At 53.3% G+C, this 15,539-nt stretch overlaps 1 protein-coding gene across 3 annotated transcripts in view; it reads right to left on the bottom strand.

The window, feature by feature from the left end:
• The window catches only part of LOC118710907 (small integral membrane protein 10-like protein 2A), a 74,094-nt gene extending 59,016 nt beyond the window's left edge, over nucleotides 1-15,078 (bottom strand). The window contains exons 1-2 of one of the 3 annotated variants that reach the window (XM_036423711.2): nucleotides 14,789-15,071; nucleotides 3,429-3,583 (exon numbers count right to left, since the gene is read on the bottom strand). In XM_036423711.2, coding sequence (XP_036279604.1) covers nucleotides 3,563-3,583; nucleotides 14,789-14,974 — 207 coding nt within the window. In that variant the 5' untranslated portion in view covers nucleotides 14,975-15,071 and the 3' untranslated portion in view covers nucleotides 3,429-3,562. Of the gene's footprint in view, nucleotides 1-3,428; nucleotides 3,584-14,788 lie in introns of those variants that run through there. The other 2 variants (XR_006740643.1, XM_036423710.2) reach the window with 2 other exon arrangements.
• Nucleotides 15,079-15,539: the final 461 nt, after the last annotated feature.

The following is a 15,539-nucleotide window of genomic DNA, read 5'->3' as shown; positions in this document are numbered from 1 at the left end:
CATATCAAATGATGCGAATGTTAAAACACTGAGCGGGTGATTCTGACCTGGGCCCTTTTCAGACAGCGTGACGAATGCAGGGCGTACAGAGAGTAGGCGACCCAAGCACAGTGCTCCGGGACCTAGCACGGGGTTACCTCCATAAACTCGCCCCAAGTTAAAAACATCGAAGTCAAACATGCACGAACACCGCGCTGCGGAGTGCCGGCCGTTTACTCCTGGTCGGGGGCTGACCTGGGCTGTGCTGGCTGCCGCTGGCCAGCATTAGGAGTGAGCAGCGCAAGCATATTGCTAACCCAGGAGAAGATCAAGATGCAGAATGTGCCTGGCCGCTGTGACTCAGGAGTTGAGTGTCGACCTGTGAATCAGGTGGTGAGGTTCGGTGAGGTTCGGTTCTGGGTCAGGGCACATGCCCCAGTTACAGGTTCGATCCCCAGTAGGGGGCATGCAGGAGGCAGCCGATAAATGATTCTCTCTCATCACTGATGTTTCTATCGCTCTCTCTCTTCCTTCTTCTTTGAAATCAATAAAAAGATATTTTCTTAAAAAAATAGGTTTTTAAAAAAGATGCAAAGTTCAAACACCTATTACTTTCGAAACATCATAAAACCAAAGATGGTAAGTGAAGCACTTAAAGCCAGGGACCATCTGTGCACAAACTACATGGGGCCAAAGGGAGTCTGGTTGATGTTCTTGTTGAGAATCCTTAATAAGAAGGGAAAAGGAGAAGCAGATTCTAACAGAAACTCAAGATGTCTAAGCATTTTTAAAGCCACGTGTTGCCAAACCTCGATCGCACAGAAGAGAGGGAAATGGAAACGCCAACCTGACAAGAAGCCCTCCCTGCCAGGCCCCGGGATGAGGGAGCAGAATCTGCTCCTCTTTGTAAAATCCATGGTCCTAAGAATGACCTATTTCACTGCCAGAGTGCCTCAGCTTTTTATCCTCTGCAGGCCTGGCACCTCATAATTGCTTCAAGACTTCAGCGCTGGTTCCAATGTTAAAAAAGAAGTTATGATTTCCAAATGAAAATAACTAAGTCCAAGATTTTGTTTCTAAATTTAAAATGAATGTGCTGTTCAATCCTTAAGAGCAGAACCCATAGAGGGAAAAAAGGAAACGCATATAAACTTACAAACTTCTTAAGACAAGCTTCCCTTCGTGTTCACTGCCAAAATGACACAACTGAAATATTTCAAAGCAGTGACTCCTTTTGTAACTCAACCATGAAACAATTTATCAGAATATCTTATTTCTGTACTAATTGCCTCACAAAGAAAAATGTTCACTGACCCAGAACATTCCACCTAGACAGGAACTGGACACCGCACAGCACCAAAGGGAAACATTTCAGCAGCGGATTTGTGGACTAAGAAATAAATGTGAAGAAAAGCTACTGTGAACTTTGTCCCCAAATTGCTTTTAGAAAAAAAAGCACACCTTATTCTAATATAACTACATGAAAAAACATTTCAAATGTATTCATTTAGCATTTGAACCCAAATGGGAAATCCCTGTTTTCTCTTTGCAATTGGTTGCAAAGTTATATACTTGCAATTTATAAACCAAAAGAAATTTTAAAAAAATAATAATAAGTCATGGAAAGTTCTATCCCAATGGAGCAGACTTAAAAAAAATAAAATAGGTAGGGTCGGGGGAGGAAGGCTTGACAACCAGCTCTCGTTTTAAAACACTGAAATGTCCTCGTCTCGTTTCACAACCGACAGTGACTTCGCCGGAGTATCTGCCGGCCGGGCCTGAATTGCTCAATCAGACACTGTCCTTTCGGACCGGCTGGCGACTGTTCCCTCCCGAGGACTCTCACTTTGGGGCTCGGAGCTCCACCCCAAGGACCACACAGCCCAGATTCCACCCATCCCAGGAGGCGGGAGGCTGCGCGCCCAGGAGCTTCCCATGGATTCCGAGCTCTGCCCTGGCCGCAGCCTGGCCACCGCGCTGACAGACTTTACGCACGAGGAGGCAGCATCAATGAGAAGACAAGGTGAACCGAGACTGTACGCACAGAGTCAGACACTTACTGTGCTAAAGAGCAGACTTTATTTCTCATTTCCCCAGAACACTGAGAGAGCACATGGCATGGTGACCTAGCACACAATACAGACTGGTCTATGCAATCTGTCACCCGGAAACGGCTGTCATCATCCTTACAAATGTACGCTCCTCGGTGACCTCTGTCCAAGTTATCAACACACAAGGCAGGAGTGGCCGCAGGAAAACTGGAGCTGCCGGCCCGCCTCAGGGACCCACAGCTGCCTCTCTGCGGGGTCTCACGCTCGCTTCCAGTTCAGGGACGCTGCCAGGGTCCCGGCTGAAGAAAGGTTTATTCTAAAGGTGAGCTTGATATTGCAGCTTTCACCGTAAGGGCCTCCGCTAACATTTCATTGCAGGAGGAAAGGAAGGCGAGAAAAGAAATCAAGTTTTTCTCCGACCACAATGATTCTACAAAAATGCAGCAAGGATAACAGCACATCATCAACACAGCATCCTGGAGATGGTCAGCTGGCCAGGGAGACGGCGTCTGGGACAGGAGCCAGGACGGGTGATGGTTTGTAAGGAACTTTAAATCACATCTTTACAGTCTAATCTGACATCTAGGCAGGTTATGATCCTGTTCTCACCGAAATGGTCTCCCAATCCTGAACGGCTTTCAAGCAAATTAAAAACACGATCAGTAATGTCCTTCCACGTCCACCAGCTTTCCACGAGTTCCAGTCCCGCTCGCTGAGGTCAGGACAGAAACCAGGCAGAGTGGGAGGAAATCATTCTAGCACGGCCTGTAAATGAACCTCACTACTTTATTGTGCAGCCTGGGCCGCCACCGCGGCAGACCGGCGTGGCTGCGTCACAAGCCCGCAGGGCCCAGGGGCCGGCGGCAGGTCCGCGGAGGTCCGGGGTGCGGGGGGCAGCTCCTCCCCGCGCCCCGCTGTGCGCCCGGGGACGCGCACTGCCATCGCTCGGGAGCACTTCGGGCCGGCCAGGCGGCTCCCACGCAGACACTCTCCGCTCCGGGAGGGCCCCTGGTGCCCCCGCAGAGACGCCCGCTCCTGACCGCGGGCCGCGTGGCAGTCCTGGCCCCCCGAGCTCTCCCCTGCGGCACCGGCCTCGGTGGCTGCTGGAGGCCCGGGCCCCTTCCAGCCAGTCCCTCACCCGGGCCGCCCCGACACCACAGGGCACCCCCGCGAGGCGCTCCTCTGCAGGCCCGAAGGACGGAGCCACCGCGGCAGCCCAATTTCTTCTCAGTGATTCTGTCAAACATGCAAGCACTTCGGTGCCGCCGGGAAGCCAGGCCTCGCGCGGGGCACTCGTCGTTTCCAGCGACACCGTCTCGTTCTGTGCGTTTCCGTGGTCATCCCCCGCAGGCGCCTCCGCCCAGGGACGGGCGCCCGGTGGGCGCGGGCTCTCCCGTGCTCGCAGGCTGCACGGTCGCTTGGCCGAGTCCCCGCGCGGCTCTTTGGCGAGGCCGGTGCCCAGGGTCCCTGTGCCGTCCCTCATGCTGCGTCTGCTGCGGGGCCGCGGACGCCTGTGCGGCCGGCCGGAGTCCTCAGTGGATCTCGATGTGAACCTGGAAAGACAACCACATGGCAGTGTCACAGGGCGAGGAGTCCCCGGTCACACAGCACTGCCCACCAACGGAGGCCTCGAACGCGAGCCCCGCTTCTGATGGAAAACGGGACAGCCTGCCGAGAGAGGACGACGGAGAGAGGGCACTGCGGTCACACAGTTCCCACCAGCACGTACACAACCGTGGCCTGTGCTCCCCACAGCAGCTGTGTGCACTGGCTTCCTAAGGCCGCCTCCTGTGACACGGACGGGACTGGACAGGCCGCGGCGCAGTGTCCTCGCTGATGGCGCTCGGTGGCGCCGCTGTAACGAGCCACAAGCTCCTACAGGCCGGTGTGCACCAAGCCCTCCCTCCGAGTGACACGGACAAAACCACGAGCACCCAGTTCAGAGACGAGGCTGTCACCACAGGAGCAGCAGTGCAGCCAGGGGGGCGGCTATGGCAGGAGGTAACACAGCTGGGAACTAGGAGACTCCAGCCTGGCAGACTGCCTCCCCCGTGTGTGGATTGTTCTAGAAGTGTCAGGAGGGCACCAAGAAGAAAGGGAAAGAGTCTTTGGAGGCTGGAGGAGAAGGCTCAGGGCTAAGGATGGGGAGCCGACAGGAGGCACAGCTCCGGCACCAGGAGCCGGGACAGCCTCTGAGGGTTGGGAGGCACAGGGTTCCAGCGAGAGCTGGGTTGGTTTCGGATGAATTATTCCGGCTGCAGGGCGGGCTAGACTGGAAGGAGCCTCACGAGGCCAATGAGGAGGGATGCCACTCAGGGACAGGATTGCGTGGGGCTGGGAGCAGGGAGGAGGGGCTGGGAGCAGGGAGGAGGGGCTGGGAGCAGGGAGGAGGGGCTGTGAGCAGGGAGGAGGGGCTGTGAGCAGAGAGGAGAGGGGGCGGTAACAGGTTTCTCCTGGCTTCCGCTCTGGGTCACCAGGGGCCGCTCACTGATAATGGGGGGCGTTCAGACAGGCACACACCGAGAGGTGGACGGGCTTCGCTGAGCAGCTAGCTTAATGAAGACCTCATCTCGCCCTAGCCGTGTGGCTCAGTGGATGGAACATCAGCCTGCAGACCAAAGAGTCCTGCGTTCGATTCCGGTCAAGGGCATGTACCTTGTTTGCAGACTCCTCCCTCACAGGCCCTGGTCCGGGCTTGTGCAGGAGGCAACCCGTTGGTGTGTTTCTCTCACATCGATGCTCCTCTCTGTCTTTCCCTCTCTCTTCCACTCTCTCTAAAAATCAATGAAAAAATATCCTCGGGTTAGGGTTAACCAAAATAAACCAACAACTACATACGTCCTATCCTATCCTATCCTATCCTATCCTACATAAAAGGCAACCCAACAGCGAATGACAGGTCACTATGATGGGCACTGACCACCAGGGGCAGACACTCAACACAGGAGCTTCTCCCTGGTGGCCCGTGTGCTCCCACAGGGGGAGCACCGTACAGCCAGAAGCCGGTTCAAGGCTGGCGAGCACCTCAGCAGCAGCGCTAAGGATGTCCGACTCCCTGGCGGGCCTAAGCTGTCAGTGGACATCCCCTTAGGGCTCCCGGACTGTGAGAGGACGCTGGGTTGAGGGACCCTCCCCGCAGTGTACAATCTTGTGTACCGAGCCTCTAGTAAATATATAATAAAGACCTCATCTCAAGAGATGTCAGAGCTGGAGGATGCACTCTGAGGCCAGCCTCGGGAGGCGGCATCGCACGCAGACAGAACATGGGCATGCTGAGGGCACAAGGCCGGGATCTCCGAGACCCAAAGACCAAGAGACCAGGGCCACCAGGGAGGGAGAGCTTCGAAAGGAGGCGTTACACACGTGTGTTCCCTGACAAACAGCTTAGTGAGCTCAGGCAGACCTCGAAAACTACATGCAACCTTCTAGCAGTCATGGGTGACCCCGCCTCAAGGAGCATGGGAGACTGTATCAAATGTCTGCTTAGCTCATTTCCATCTCACCCCCTTTTAACTTTTTCTATGCTCTATAACATATTCCATATTTTGGTAGAGCAAAATATGTGGCTTATAAGTAGTATATATAAACAGGATGTCCCCAAAAAAAAGTATACACACCTTAACAGTGACAGTTAAACTGATGTTTCTTTCTTCTCAGATTTAACCCACTGGAATTAATAATGGGAGCCCAAGTGTATATACTAGTACATGTTTGGGGGACACACTTGAACAGCTGATAGCTCAATTTTGAAAGTGAAATATATTTTAACAAACACTGCCTTTGTAATTATGCAAAGTGTGTGTATACATTCCTGTATAGATCTGTGGGGTGTGCACAAAACTTTTTACTATCAGTGTGACCATTACTCCATATACAACTGGAAAACATAAAGCAATATGCAAATGGAAGGTGCAATCATTCTTAAGTTGAGATATAGATGACATAACATTCTATAAGCTTCAGGTGTACAACATCCCGTATCTGTGTATATTGCAAAATGATCACCACAATCAACATACATCACCATAGTTAGAGGTGTGTTGTTGTTTTTTGTTCTTGTGATGAGAACTTTTAAGAGGTGGAGATCTTTTTTATTTTTTTTAAATACATTTTACTGATTTTTTTACAGAGAGGAAGGGACAGGGATAGAGAGTTAGAAACATTGATGATAGAGAAACATTGATCAGCTGCCTCCTGCACACCTCCTACTAGGAATGTACCTGCAACCAAAGTACATGCCCTTGACCAGAATTGAATCTGGGACCCTTGAGCCCACAGGCCAACGTTCTATCCACTGAGCCAAACCGGTTAGGGCTCTTTTTTATTTTATTTTATTTCAGAAAGGAAGGGAGAAGGATTGAGAGCCATCAATCAGTTGCTTCCTGCATGCCTCCTACTGGGGATTAAGCCCGAAACTGGGGCATGTGGCCTGACCAGGAACTGAACCAGTAACCTCTCAGTGCATGGGACGATGCTCAACCACTGAGCCACACCAGCCAGGGCAAGAAATGCAATTCTTCTTCTTTTTTTTTAAATATATTTTTATTGATGTCAGAAAGGAAAGGAGAGAGAGACAGAGCTAGAAACATCAACAATGAGAGAGAATCATTGACTGGCTCCTCCTCACACCCCCTATGGGGATCAAGCCTGCAACCCAGGTATGTGCCCTTGACCAGAATCAAACCCGGGACCCTTCAGTCTGCAGGCTGATGCTCTATCCACTGAGCCAAACCGACTAGGGCAAGAGATGCAATTCTTGTAAGTGTGAATTCTGTCTACAACTCAAAACAATACTTTCAAAATTTACCAAGTCAAATATAATCAACTTCTCTTGACAGACTCTCTCAAATTAACTTCCAAACTGTATTATGTCAAATCTTACACTTAGTTTACTAATTTGAAATATACTAAGACTGAACTATTTTCCTGAAATGGAAGCATTCCCTAACATGCCTTTAATATATTTTAATATACCGTAGGTTTAAAAAAGTCTTAAGGAAAACAGGTCATTTAATATGGGCCAACTCTCAGGAAAATTCGCTTGTAACCACTTCTCCTACGTCCTTGCACAAGGACTCAGTCCTGCTCTGAAGACGAGGCCGTCCCAGAATTGGGTTACACGTTTTAATAAGGCCCCATCCACAGAGTCAATGAAGTAACGGTGTGTTTAAGGAGGACAGAATATACTTTTTGCTAAAGATCTTCTGGTTCTTCAGTAAGTTCATTAAAAACCATGTACTTAGTTCTGTTAGCAGAAACTCCAGCTCAGCGAAGACAGTGGCTCTGAGCCTCCACAGCCTGCTCTCTGACATTGGGCTGTTACACACACACTCCATCTGACATGAGGCTGTCACACACACACTTCCATCTGACATGAGGCTGTTACACACACACTCCATCTGACATGAGGCTGTCACACACACACTCCATCTGACATTCGGCTGTTACACACACACTTCCATCTGACATGAGGCTGTCACACACACACTCCATCTGACATGAGGCTGTTACACACACACTCCATCTGACATGAGGCTGTTACACACACACTCCATCTGACATGAGGCTGTTACACACACACTCCATCTGACATGAGGCTGTCACACACACACTCCATCTGACATTCGGCTGTTACACACACACTCCATCTGACATTCGGCTGTTACACACACACTCCATCTGACATGAGGCTGTTACACACACACTCCATCTGACATGAGGCTGTCACACACACACTCCATCTGACATTCGGCTGTTACACACACACTTCCATCTGACATTCGGCTGTTACACGCACACTCCATCTGACATTCGGCTGTTACACACACACTTCCATCTGACATGAGGCTGTCACACACACACTCCATCTGACATGAGGCTGTTACACACACACTCCATCTGACATGAGGCTGTTACACACACACTCCATCTGACATGAGGCTGTTACACACACACTCCATCTGACATTCGGCTGTTACACACACACTTCCATCTGACATGAGGCTGTCACACACACACTCCATCTGACATGAGGCTGTTACACACACACTCCATCTGACATGAGGCTGTTACACACACACTCCATCTGACATTCGGCTGTTACACACACACTCCATCTGACATGAGGCTGTCACACACACACTCCATCTGACATGAGGCTGTTACACACACACTTCCATCGGACATGAGGCTGTTACACACCCACTTCCATCTGACATGAGGCTGCTACACACACACTTCCATCTGACATTTCCATCCTGAGAGCCAGGAAGAACTTCCATACAATTTCCAGACGAGCCGTTTGTAAAGCACTTTTTGTAGTCTATGCCACTACATTACACATGTGCTGGTACATCACACTGTAACAAATAAAGCACACGTGATCATGTAAGGAGCTCTCCTTGGCCCCAGCTATGCCACCGCCTCCCGCTCCCGTGTTACCCTATAACGCAACAGGCAGCCTAAATCATGACACACAGCCTTATCCCCCAAACTGAGCCAGCAGCTGGAGGGAGGATCTATATTAAAGCTCAGACAGTAGGACTCAGGAAGACAAAGGGCAGGCCTGTGAGAGGCTCCCCAACTAGTTCTCCCCCCCTCCCCTCCCCCAATGTATGGCACAGGTTGGAAACGGAACCCAGAGCTGGAGCCAGGAGGCGCACAGAAAACAAGACCGTCTGGGGCGGCCAGGTCCTCAGAGCCACCACGGAAGTCACCTTCCATAGACACCCCTCCCGAGGGGCAGCTGGCCTGGACAATGGCCTGACCCAATTAGGCACCTTCCCTTCCCTTCCCTTCCCTGACTGACCTGACCTGCGCTATTAATGGCCTCGGAACCTGCCGGTCTGGATACTAAAAATACCCCGGCCTGGAGCCTCTCCGCTCCGCTGGCAGGCTGCTCCCCGGGGCCTGCAGGACGGGGCCACCGAGCAGGCTGCTGGGCGGGCGGTGCCAGCGCGTGGAGCAGGTCCTGCCTGTGCTGGGCGCAAACCCCCGGCAGGACCCTCCCTGCCTCCGCTGCTGAGAGTGACCACCACCCACCTAACAGCTGGCACCGTGACTAACGATCGGGCCGGGTGTAGCTGACACTGACTCCGCACCTGCTCCCAGCTTCAGCCAAGCAGGAAGGACTCGTCCTCTGCAGCAAGTGAATCATGGCCACAGGACGCACCGCAGCACCAGTTCCCGCCACCCTCTCGTCATCCAGCACGTCCCTCACACGGCCCTCGGAGCCACCACCCCTTCCTCGTCCCAGCACCCGGTGCCGGCTCACACCTCCCAGGCCAGCAGTCCCGCTGGAGGGGGGCCACGCCCTCTCCGAATTGGGGGACCCCATGTGTGAAAAAGCACCAGCATCTTTCTGACCAACCCACCCAGAGCAGCCAAAGCACAGCAGCGATCATGGCAGAGTGCTAGGGCGCAGTGACCGCCGCCGAGGGCATCTGCAGAGCATATGGACGCGTCTGCCTTTTCTGGGTAACTGGCCACTCACCGCCGTCACCGCGCCGGTTAGGGGCAGGGGAAAGCTGTCTCTTCCAGTCCTTTGCCAGGGTTAGAACTGGGCTGTTTTTATTGCTGTTGAGCTGAGCTCTTTCTACATCGGGATATTCATCAGTACCAGATAGCGTTTGCCAATACTTCTTCCCACTCTGTGAGTTGTCTTTCTCACTCTCTTGATAGTGTTCTTTGATGCACAGTTTTAATTTTGATTAAGCCTAATTTTTTGTTGTTGTCGTTGCTTCTGCTTTTGGCAAGAAATCACTGCCAAAGTCAATATCATGATTTTCCCCTGTGGTTTCTCAGTTTTAGTTTTGGTTCTTAAGATTAGGTCTTTAATCCATTTTGAGTAAATTTTTATGTAAGATATAAGGTTAGGGCCCACCTTCATTTTATTTTCTTAATATGAAAAAAATAAGAGCTTTAAACTTGTTTTGCTTTTCTTTAAAAATTATATATATATAACTTTTTTTTATTATTGATTTAAGAAAGGAAGAGGGTTCATAAGTAGATGTTCAGCCACTGGACCACACTGGCTGGCTACACGTGCTTTTCTTTACTTACATGTGGTGGATACGTTTTAACATAGCACGTATCGATCTAACTCATAATTTAATATCAGCCTGCACTTGTAAGACTTTAAAAACCTGCCCTGACCGGGTAGCTCAGTTGATTAGTGTTGTCCCAGCACACCGAAGTTGTGGGTTCGATTCCCGGTCATGGCACATATAAGAATCAACCAATAAATGTGTAATAAGTTGAACAACAAATTTATGTTTCTCTCTTTCTAAAATCAGTTTAAAAACACACACACACACAAATTAGTCCAGCTGGCGTGGCTCAGTGGTTGAACGTCTACCTATGAACCAGGAGGTCAGGGTTCGATTCCTGGTCAGGGCACATGCCTGGTTGCAGGCTCAGTCCCCAGTGTGGGGCGCACAGGTGAAAGCCGATCAATGATTCTTCCTCATCATTGATGTTTCTCTCTCTCTCCCACTTTCTTCCTCTCTGAAATCAATAAAGATACATTTAAAAAATAAACTTGAGACAAGGACACAGGTGTTCACTGTAGCCCTCTTTCAGATCTTACCAGGTTGAAAGTGTTTCAGTTTATGATTAACCATTCAGTTGACAGAAAAGATCCCATAGTACTTCTATGCTTCCTGTTTGGTATTTACATCCCCAAGTATATAATTGCTGACTACCTCAGAAGCCAGAACAAACCATGTATAACTGAACTCCTGCTTTTCACTTGGTCCATTAAGCATCTTCTGCAAAGCTTATAAGCTTTTATAATGTTTTCTTAATCGTCTATAATTCCCCCCTCCCCCTTCTAGAAACCTGATGTAAATAAAGCAACAGAATAAAATTCATGTCAAACTGCCCTGACCCTGGGACTAGGGTTTTGGAGTCTTTACTAATTTTTGAAGGTGTTGTCCTGAGGTCATTTTACAGAGTGGAAGGCCAAGTACTTTCAGTGCCTCTAAGACACCACGTGAGCTTCCCCTCAACTTCAGTCTGATCTCCTGCCACCTTCTTTTTTAAAAAACGTATTTGTATTCATCTCAGAGAGAAAGGAAGAGGGAGAGAGAGAGAAACAACATTGATCAGCTGCCTCCTGCACACCCGCTACTGGAGACTGAACCTGCACCCCAGGCCTGTGCCCTGACTGGAATTCCAACTCTGACCTCCTGGTTCCTATGTTGACACTAAACCACTGAGCCACGCCCTGCGGGCTCCTGCCACCTTGTTCCTCAATGACCAGCTTCCCTCTGGCCCGCCAGCTACAGGGCCTTCTCTGTGCAAAGCGCAGCCCTCTTCTGACCAGAGTTCCTAAGGCTGAAGCCCTCACCTCCTTCCAAGTTTTGCTCAAAGGCCATCTTCTCAGTGAGGTCCCCACGAACTGCTTCCCCAGCCCTATCTGCCTTCCTGAACTCTCTTCCTGGCTGGAATGAATGGATGGGGTTTTCAGGTGAGAGGTGAACATTGGAGCTTATGGAGCTACGGATTTAGACAGGCATTCAGAAAGAGAAGACTATGCAGAGCAGCTAGAAACGGAATGAGAAGAGGGAGGGCAAAGGGAGGTGCTCAGGCCTGGTCAGCACAGGGCAGGGTGGCATCGCAGGAACACAAGGGCACTTGACAAGGCAGTCTGACGGCTATCATCAACCTGCTCATGCCTTCTGCTCGCCAACTGCTCTTTTTTCCCAAAAAATATATTTTATTGATTTTTTTACAGAGAGGAAGGGAGAAGGATAGAGAGCTAGAAACATCAATGAGAGAGAAACATCGACCAGCTGCCTCCTGCAAACCCCCTACTGGGGATGTGCCCACAACCAAGGTACATGCCCTTGACTGGAATCGAACCTGGGACCTTTCAGTCCGCAGGCCAACGCTCTATCCACTGAGCCAAACCGGTTTTGGCTCTTTTTTTTAATTCCCTCCCTCTTAGCAGTTATAGGAATCTGGGTGAGCTGGGCTGAGACACCTGATTCTTCCCACAGCCACGTAACTGAGGTGTCCACAGGGCTTATCAATTACAATAGTTCTCAGCGCAGTTTCCTACCTTGCTCTGACCACTCTCTCAATTCGTAGGAATTCTCAGGTTTTACTGCCACGAATTTCAGATTCTGTACACATAAGGAGGATGCTAATGGCTCTTGATTAAGGCTTGCTTACACACAGCACTTTAAGATCATAACCCTTCTCGGTTTATAAACCTTTTGCAGCTGTTTTCTCATTTAATCATCTTTCACAGTAAAGAGATGGCAACCTCCTTAAAATGTGCCCTGCCCTCCACAGGAGTTCTGAGTAAACCTGGGGGATGGAGTCCTTCATTCCTTCTTGCAAAGCAGATTCCAGCGCGCCCGGGGAACAGAGGGGACGGGGATGGAGGGGACGAGGACGGGGCTCTGAGTGAAAGGACAGCGGTGAGCCAGGCTGACCCCTTTACTCAGATCCTATTTTCCGCTGCACTTCCCTTTAGCAGAGGCCCAACACTTAAACCCTCAGCTCAGGTCCCTTAGTGATTTTCCACAAACGAACAGAACCCCTCAGCCTGCAGGGGAATTAAAGTAGCAGATGTGACCATTACAGTGAAAGAGACCCGCTCCCTCCGTCCCCTCAGCATGTGGCATGGCCGCAGCAAACCTAACAGCCCACGCTGTTCTGAGCCCTTCCGAGGTCCCGGGGACCACCTGTGTGCCCCTCGCCCCCACTGCAAGGGCCCCCAGTGGCCTCGCAGAGCATTCAGCTCCCATGATGCACTAGAGCTGTGCTGCACCTGGGCTGTCACGTGACATCAAGTCCACCAAGCGACTGCGATGGGCTCGGGGACCGGTGCGCCCAGCTCTCCTGACTGTCCAGCTGGGGCAGAGCCGCCCCCTCCTTCGAAATGCACTCCCCCTCAACCATCAGCATGTAGGTTCCTCGTTATGAAATCTGTACTGGAATAACCTTTGCCGGGTATTTCACTGCCTTACAAACAGTGGGAGATCCGGATCCCTTAATTCCTTATCGCACGCAAACAAACAAGCCTGGGGCGCTCCCGCCATGGAGAGATCACGTCCATAGGGCTGGTGACCACACAGGTCCTCTCCGAGAGGAAAGCTGAGGGGGAGAGGCCCCAGCGCCCAAAGCCGGGGGAGAGCACGCAAGGCGGCCCAAAACTGCAAATGGCCCTGACCGGCGTGGCTCAGTGGATAGAGCGCCGGCCTGCGAACTGAAAGGTCCCGGGTTCGATCCCAGTAAAGGGCATGTACCTTGGTTGAGGGCACAACCCCGGGGGGTGTGCAGGAGGCAGCTGATCGATGTTTCTCTCTCATCGATGTTTCTAACTCTCTGTCCCTCTCCCTTCCTCTCTGTAAAAAATCAATAAAACATATTTTTAAAAACTGCACGTCCTGGGCTTGGTGCAGGCAGACAGACGGTAGATCGGCAGGTCGGGAAGTGTGCAAAAGAACAGGAAGCCACAAACAAGCTAGGAGGCTGTCCAAAAAGAGGAAGAGAAGTCAGGTGTGCGTTCCGTGTGCAATGCGGAGTTCTGTGCTGGTTCTGTTTCTGTGACGAAGGACATGCCTCCCACCTGCGGGAACGCAGACGGGGGGCCGCGTGGTGGGCCAGGCGAGTGGCCACGGTGGCCTGGCCGAGGCAGGCCGTGCACAAAGAGAACGGTGACTTTTTAATGGCACAAAACTAATTCTCAACATCGTGTACTAAGTTTCCTTTCACAGTCAGTATGACAACACACTTAGGCAGAAATCATTCTCAACCTGACGACTTTTTGTTCCGCTAGATTAAAAGGCGCCTGTAATTCAAGGATGTAGAGATGTCATTTCTAACACGGTGGTCTCCGGGGTGCCGTGTGTGTGTGTGTGTGTGTGTGTGTGTGTGTGTGTTTGTGTGTGTGTGTGTGTCCCTCCGCGGGCTCACATATGACCTGCTGCTGGCCTCTGGACCTTCCGTGTCTCCACCTCCTCCACCTCCTTCTCCCTCATCCTCACCCTCACCCCCCTCCCACCTCCGGCCAGGGTCAATGAGATGCATCTACCAGAACATTCGGTAACATTCATTCACCCGGGTTCAGTTTCAAGGGTAATTTTTCTCCGAGGCTTCTTAAGGTTGGGAACTACAACAACCCACCATTCCAGCCCCCCGCCGCACCCCTTCCCCCCAAACCAAATGTGTCACTTTTCGGGCAAAATGTCCTCTTCAGGGCCAGGCCTTCCCCGCAGCATCCCCACCCCGCCCCCGCCCCCGCCCCTCCGCGGACCCGCCCCGGCGGCAGGCCCTGAGCCCCGGCGAGCGCCCAGCCGCCCCCTCCCCGCCCCCGGCCGTGTGCGCAGATCGGGGGTGACCATTCCCGCAGCCGGGGCTGCAGAGAAATAAATGCTCGGAGCCCGACAAACACTCAGCATCCAGGCCCGCAGCATCCCTGTGGCCCCGGCGAGGGGGGCGGGCCGGCGGGCGCGGGGAGGCCGGGGAGGGGGAGGCGGGGCGCGGGGAGGCTGGGGACCGGGGACGGGGAGGCCGCGGAGGGGAAGGGAGGCTGGGGAGGCCGGGGAGGGGGCGGCGGGCGCGGGGCGGCCGGAGAAGGGAGGCCGGGGAGGCCGGGGAGGGGGCGGCGGGCGCGGGGCGGCCGGGGAAGGGAGGCCGGGGAGGCCGGGGAGGGGGCGGCGGGCGCGGGGCGGCCGGGGAAGGGAGGCCGGGGAGGCCGGGGAGGGGGCGGCCGGGGAAGGGAGGCGGCGGCGCGGCGCACCCACCTGCAGGCGCACGTTGAGCATCATGGAGGCCACGATGTAGAGGTAGGGGAAGTTGATGCGCAGCCGCCAGGCCAGGTCGAAGAAGATGAGCAGCGTGCGGGTCAGGCCCTTGCAGAAGACCCCGTAGGAGCGGGCGGCGGCCGAGCGCGAGAGGCGGACAGCCAGGCCCGACAGCGCCGCCGCCATATAGCCCCGCGCCCGCCGCCGGCCCGCCGCGCGCCCGAGCCCCGGCGCCTCAGCCCGCCGCCCTCCGACAGGCCCGCGGGCCCCGGCCTCCGCCCGGCCGCTGGCCGCGCTCGGCGCGCTGAGGGCGAGGGAGGCGGCGGGAGGCGGCGGGAGGCGGCGGGCGGGCAGGGAGGGCCCGGAGGGCAGTCGGTCCCTGTGGGAAGCGCCCGGGGAGACGCCGCCCGCCGCCCGCCTGACGTCACAATGGCCGGCCGCGCCTGCGCGCCGCCGCCCCCGGCCCCGCCCCGCCCACCTTCCCGCAGGTGAGGCGCGCATGCGTGGGCCGTGCCTCCGGGAGCGCGGCCGGTGCGCTGGCTGGGGCCGCCCCCTACTGGCGAGCCAGAGAATGACAACAAAGGGAGGCGAGGAAGAGGGGCCCAACCCTGACCGCGCTTGGAGCCCTGTGCGCCTAAAATAACACGAGGAGAGTGTGTTTTATGTTATGTGTCTAACGCAATTATAAAAAGCAAGCAAAGCGAAGCTTCTGGGGGCCAGCGGACAGCACATTCGCCCCCTGTACAACGCT

The sequence above is a fragment of the Pipistrellus kuhlii genome, unplaced genomic scaffold (genome assembly GCF_014108245.1).
Source record: "Pipistrellus kuhlii isolate mPipKuh1 unplaced genomic scaffold, mPipKuh1.p scaffold_m20_p_8, whole genome shotgun sequence".
Classification (NCBI taxonomy): domain Eukaryota; kingdom Metazoa; phylum Chordata; class Mammalia; order Chiroptera; family Vespertilionidae; genus Pipistrellus; species Pipistrellus kuhlii.
The sequence above is the reverse complement of the archived record's forward strand: the minus strand, read 5'-3'. Positions and strand labels throughout refer to the sequence as shown.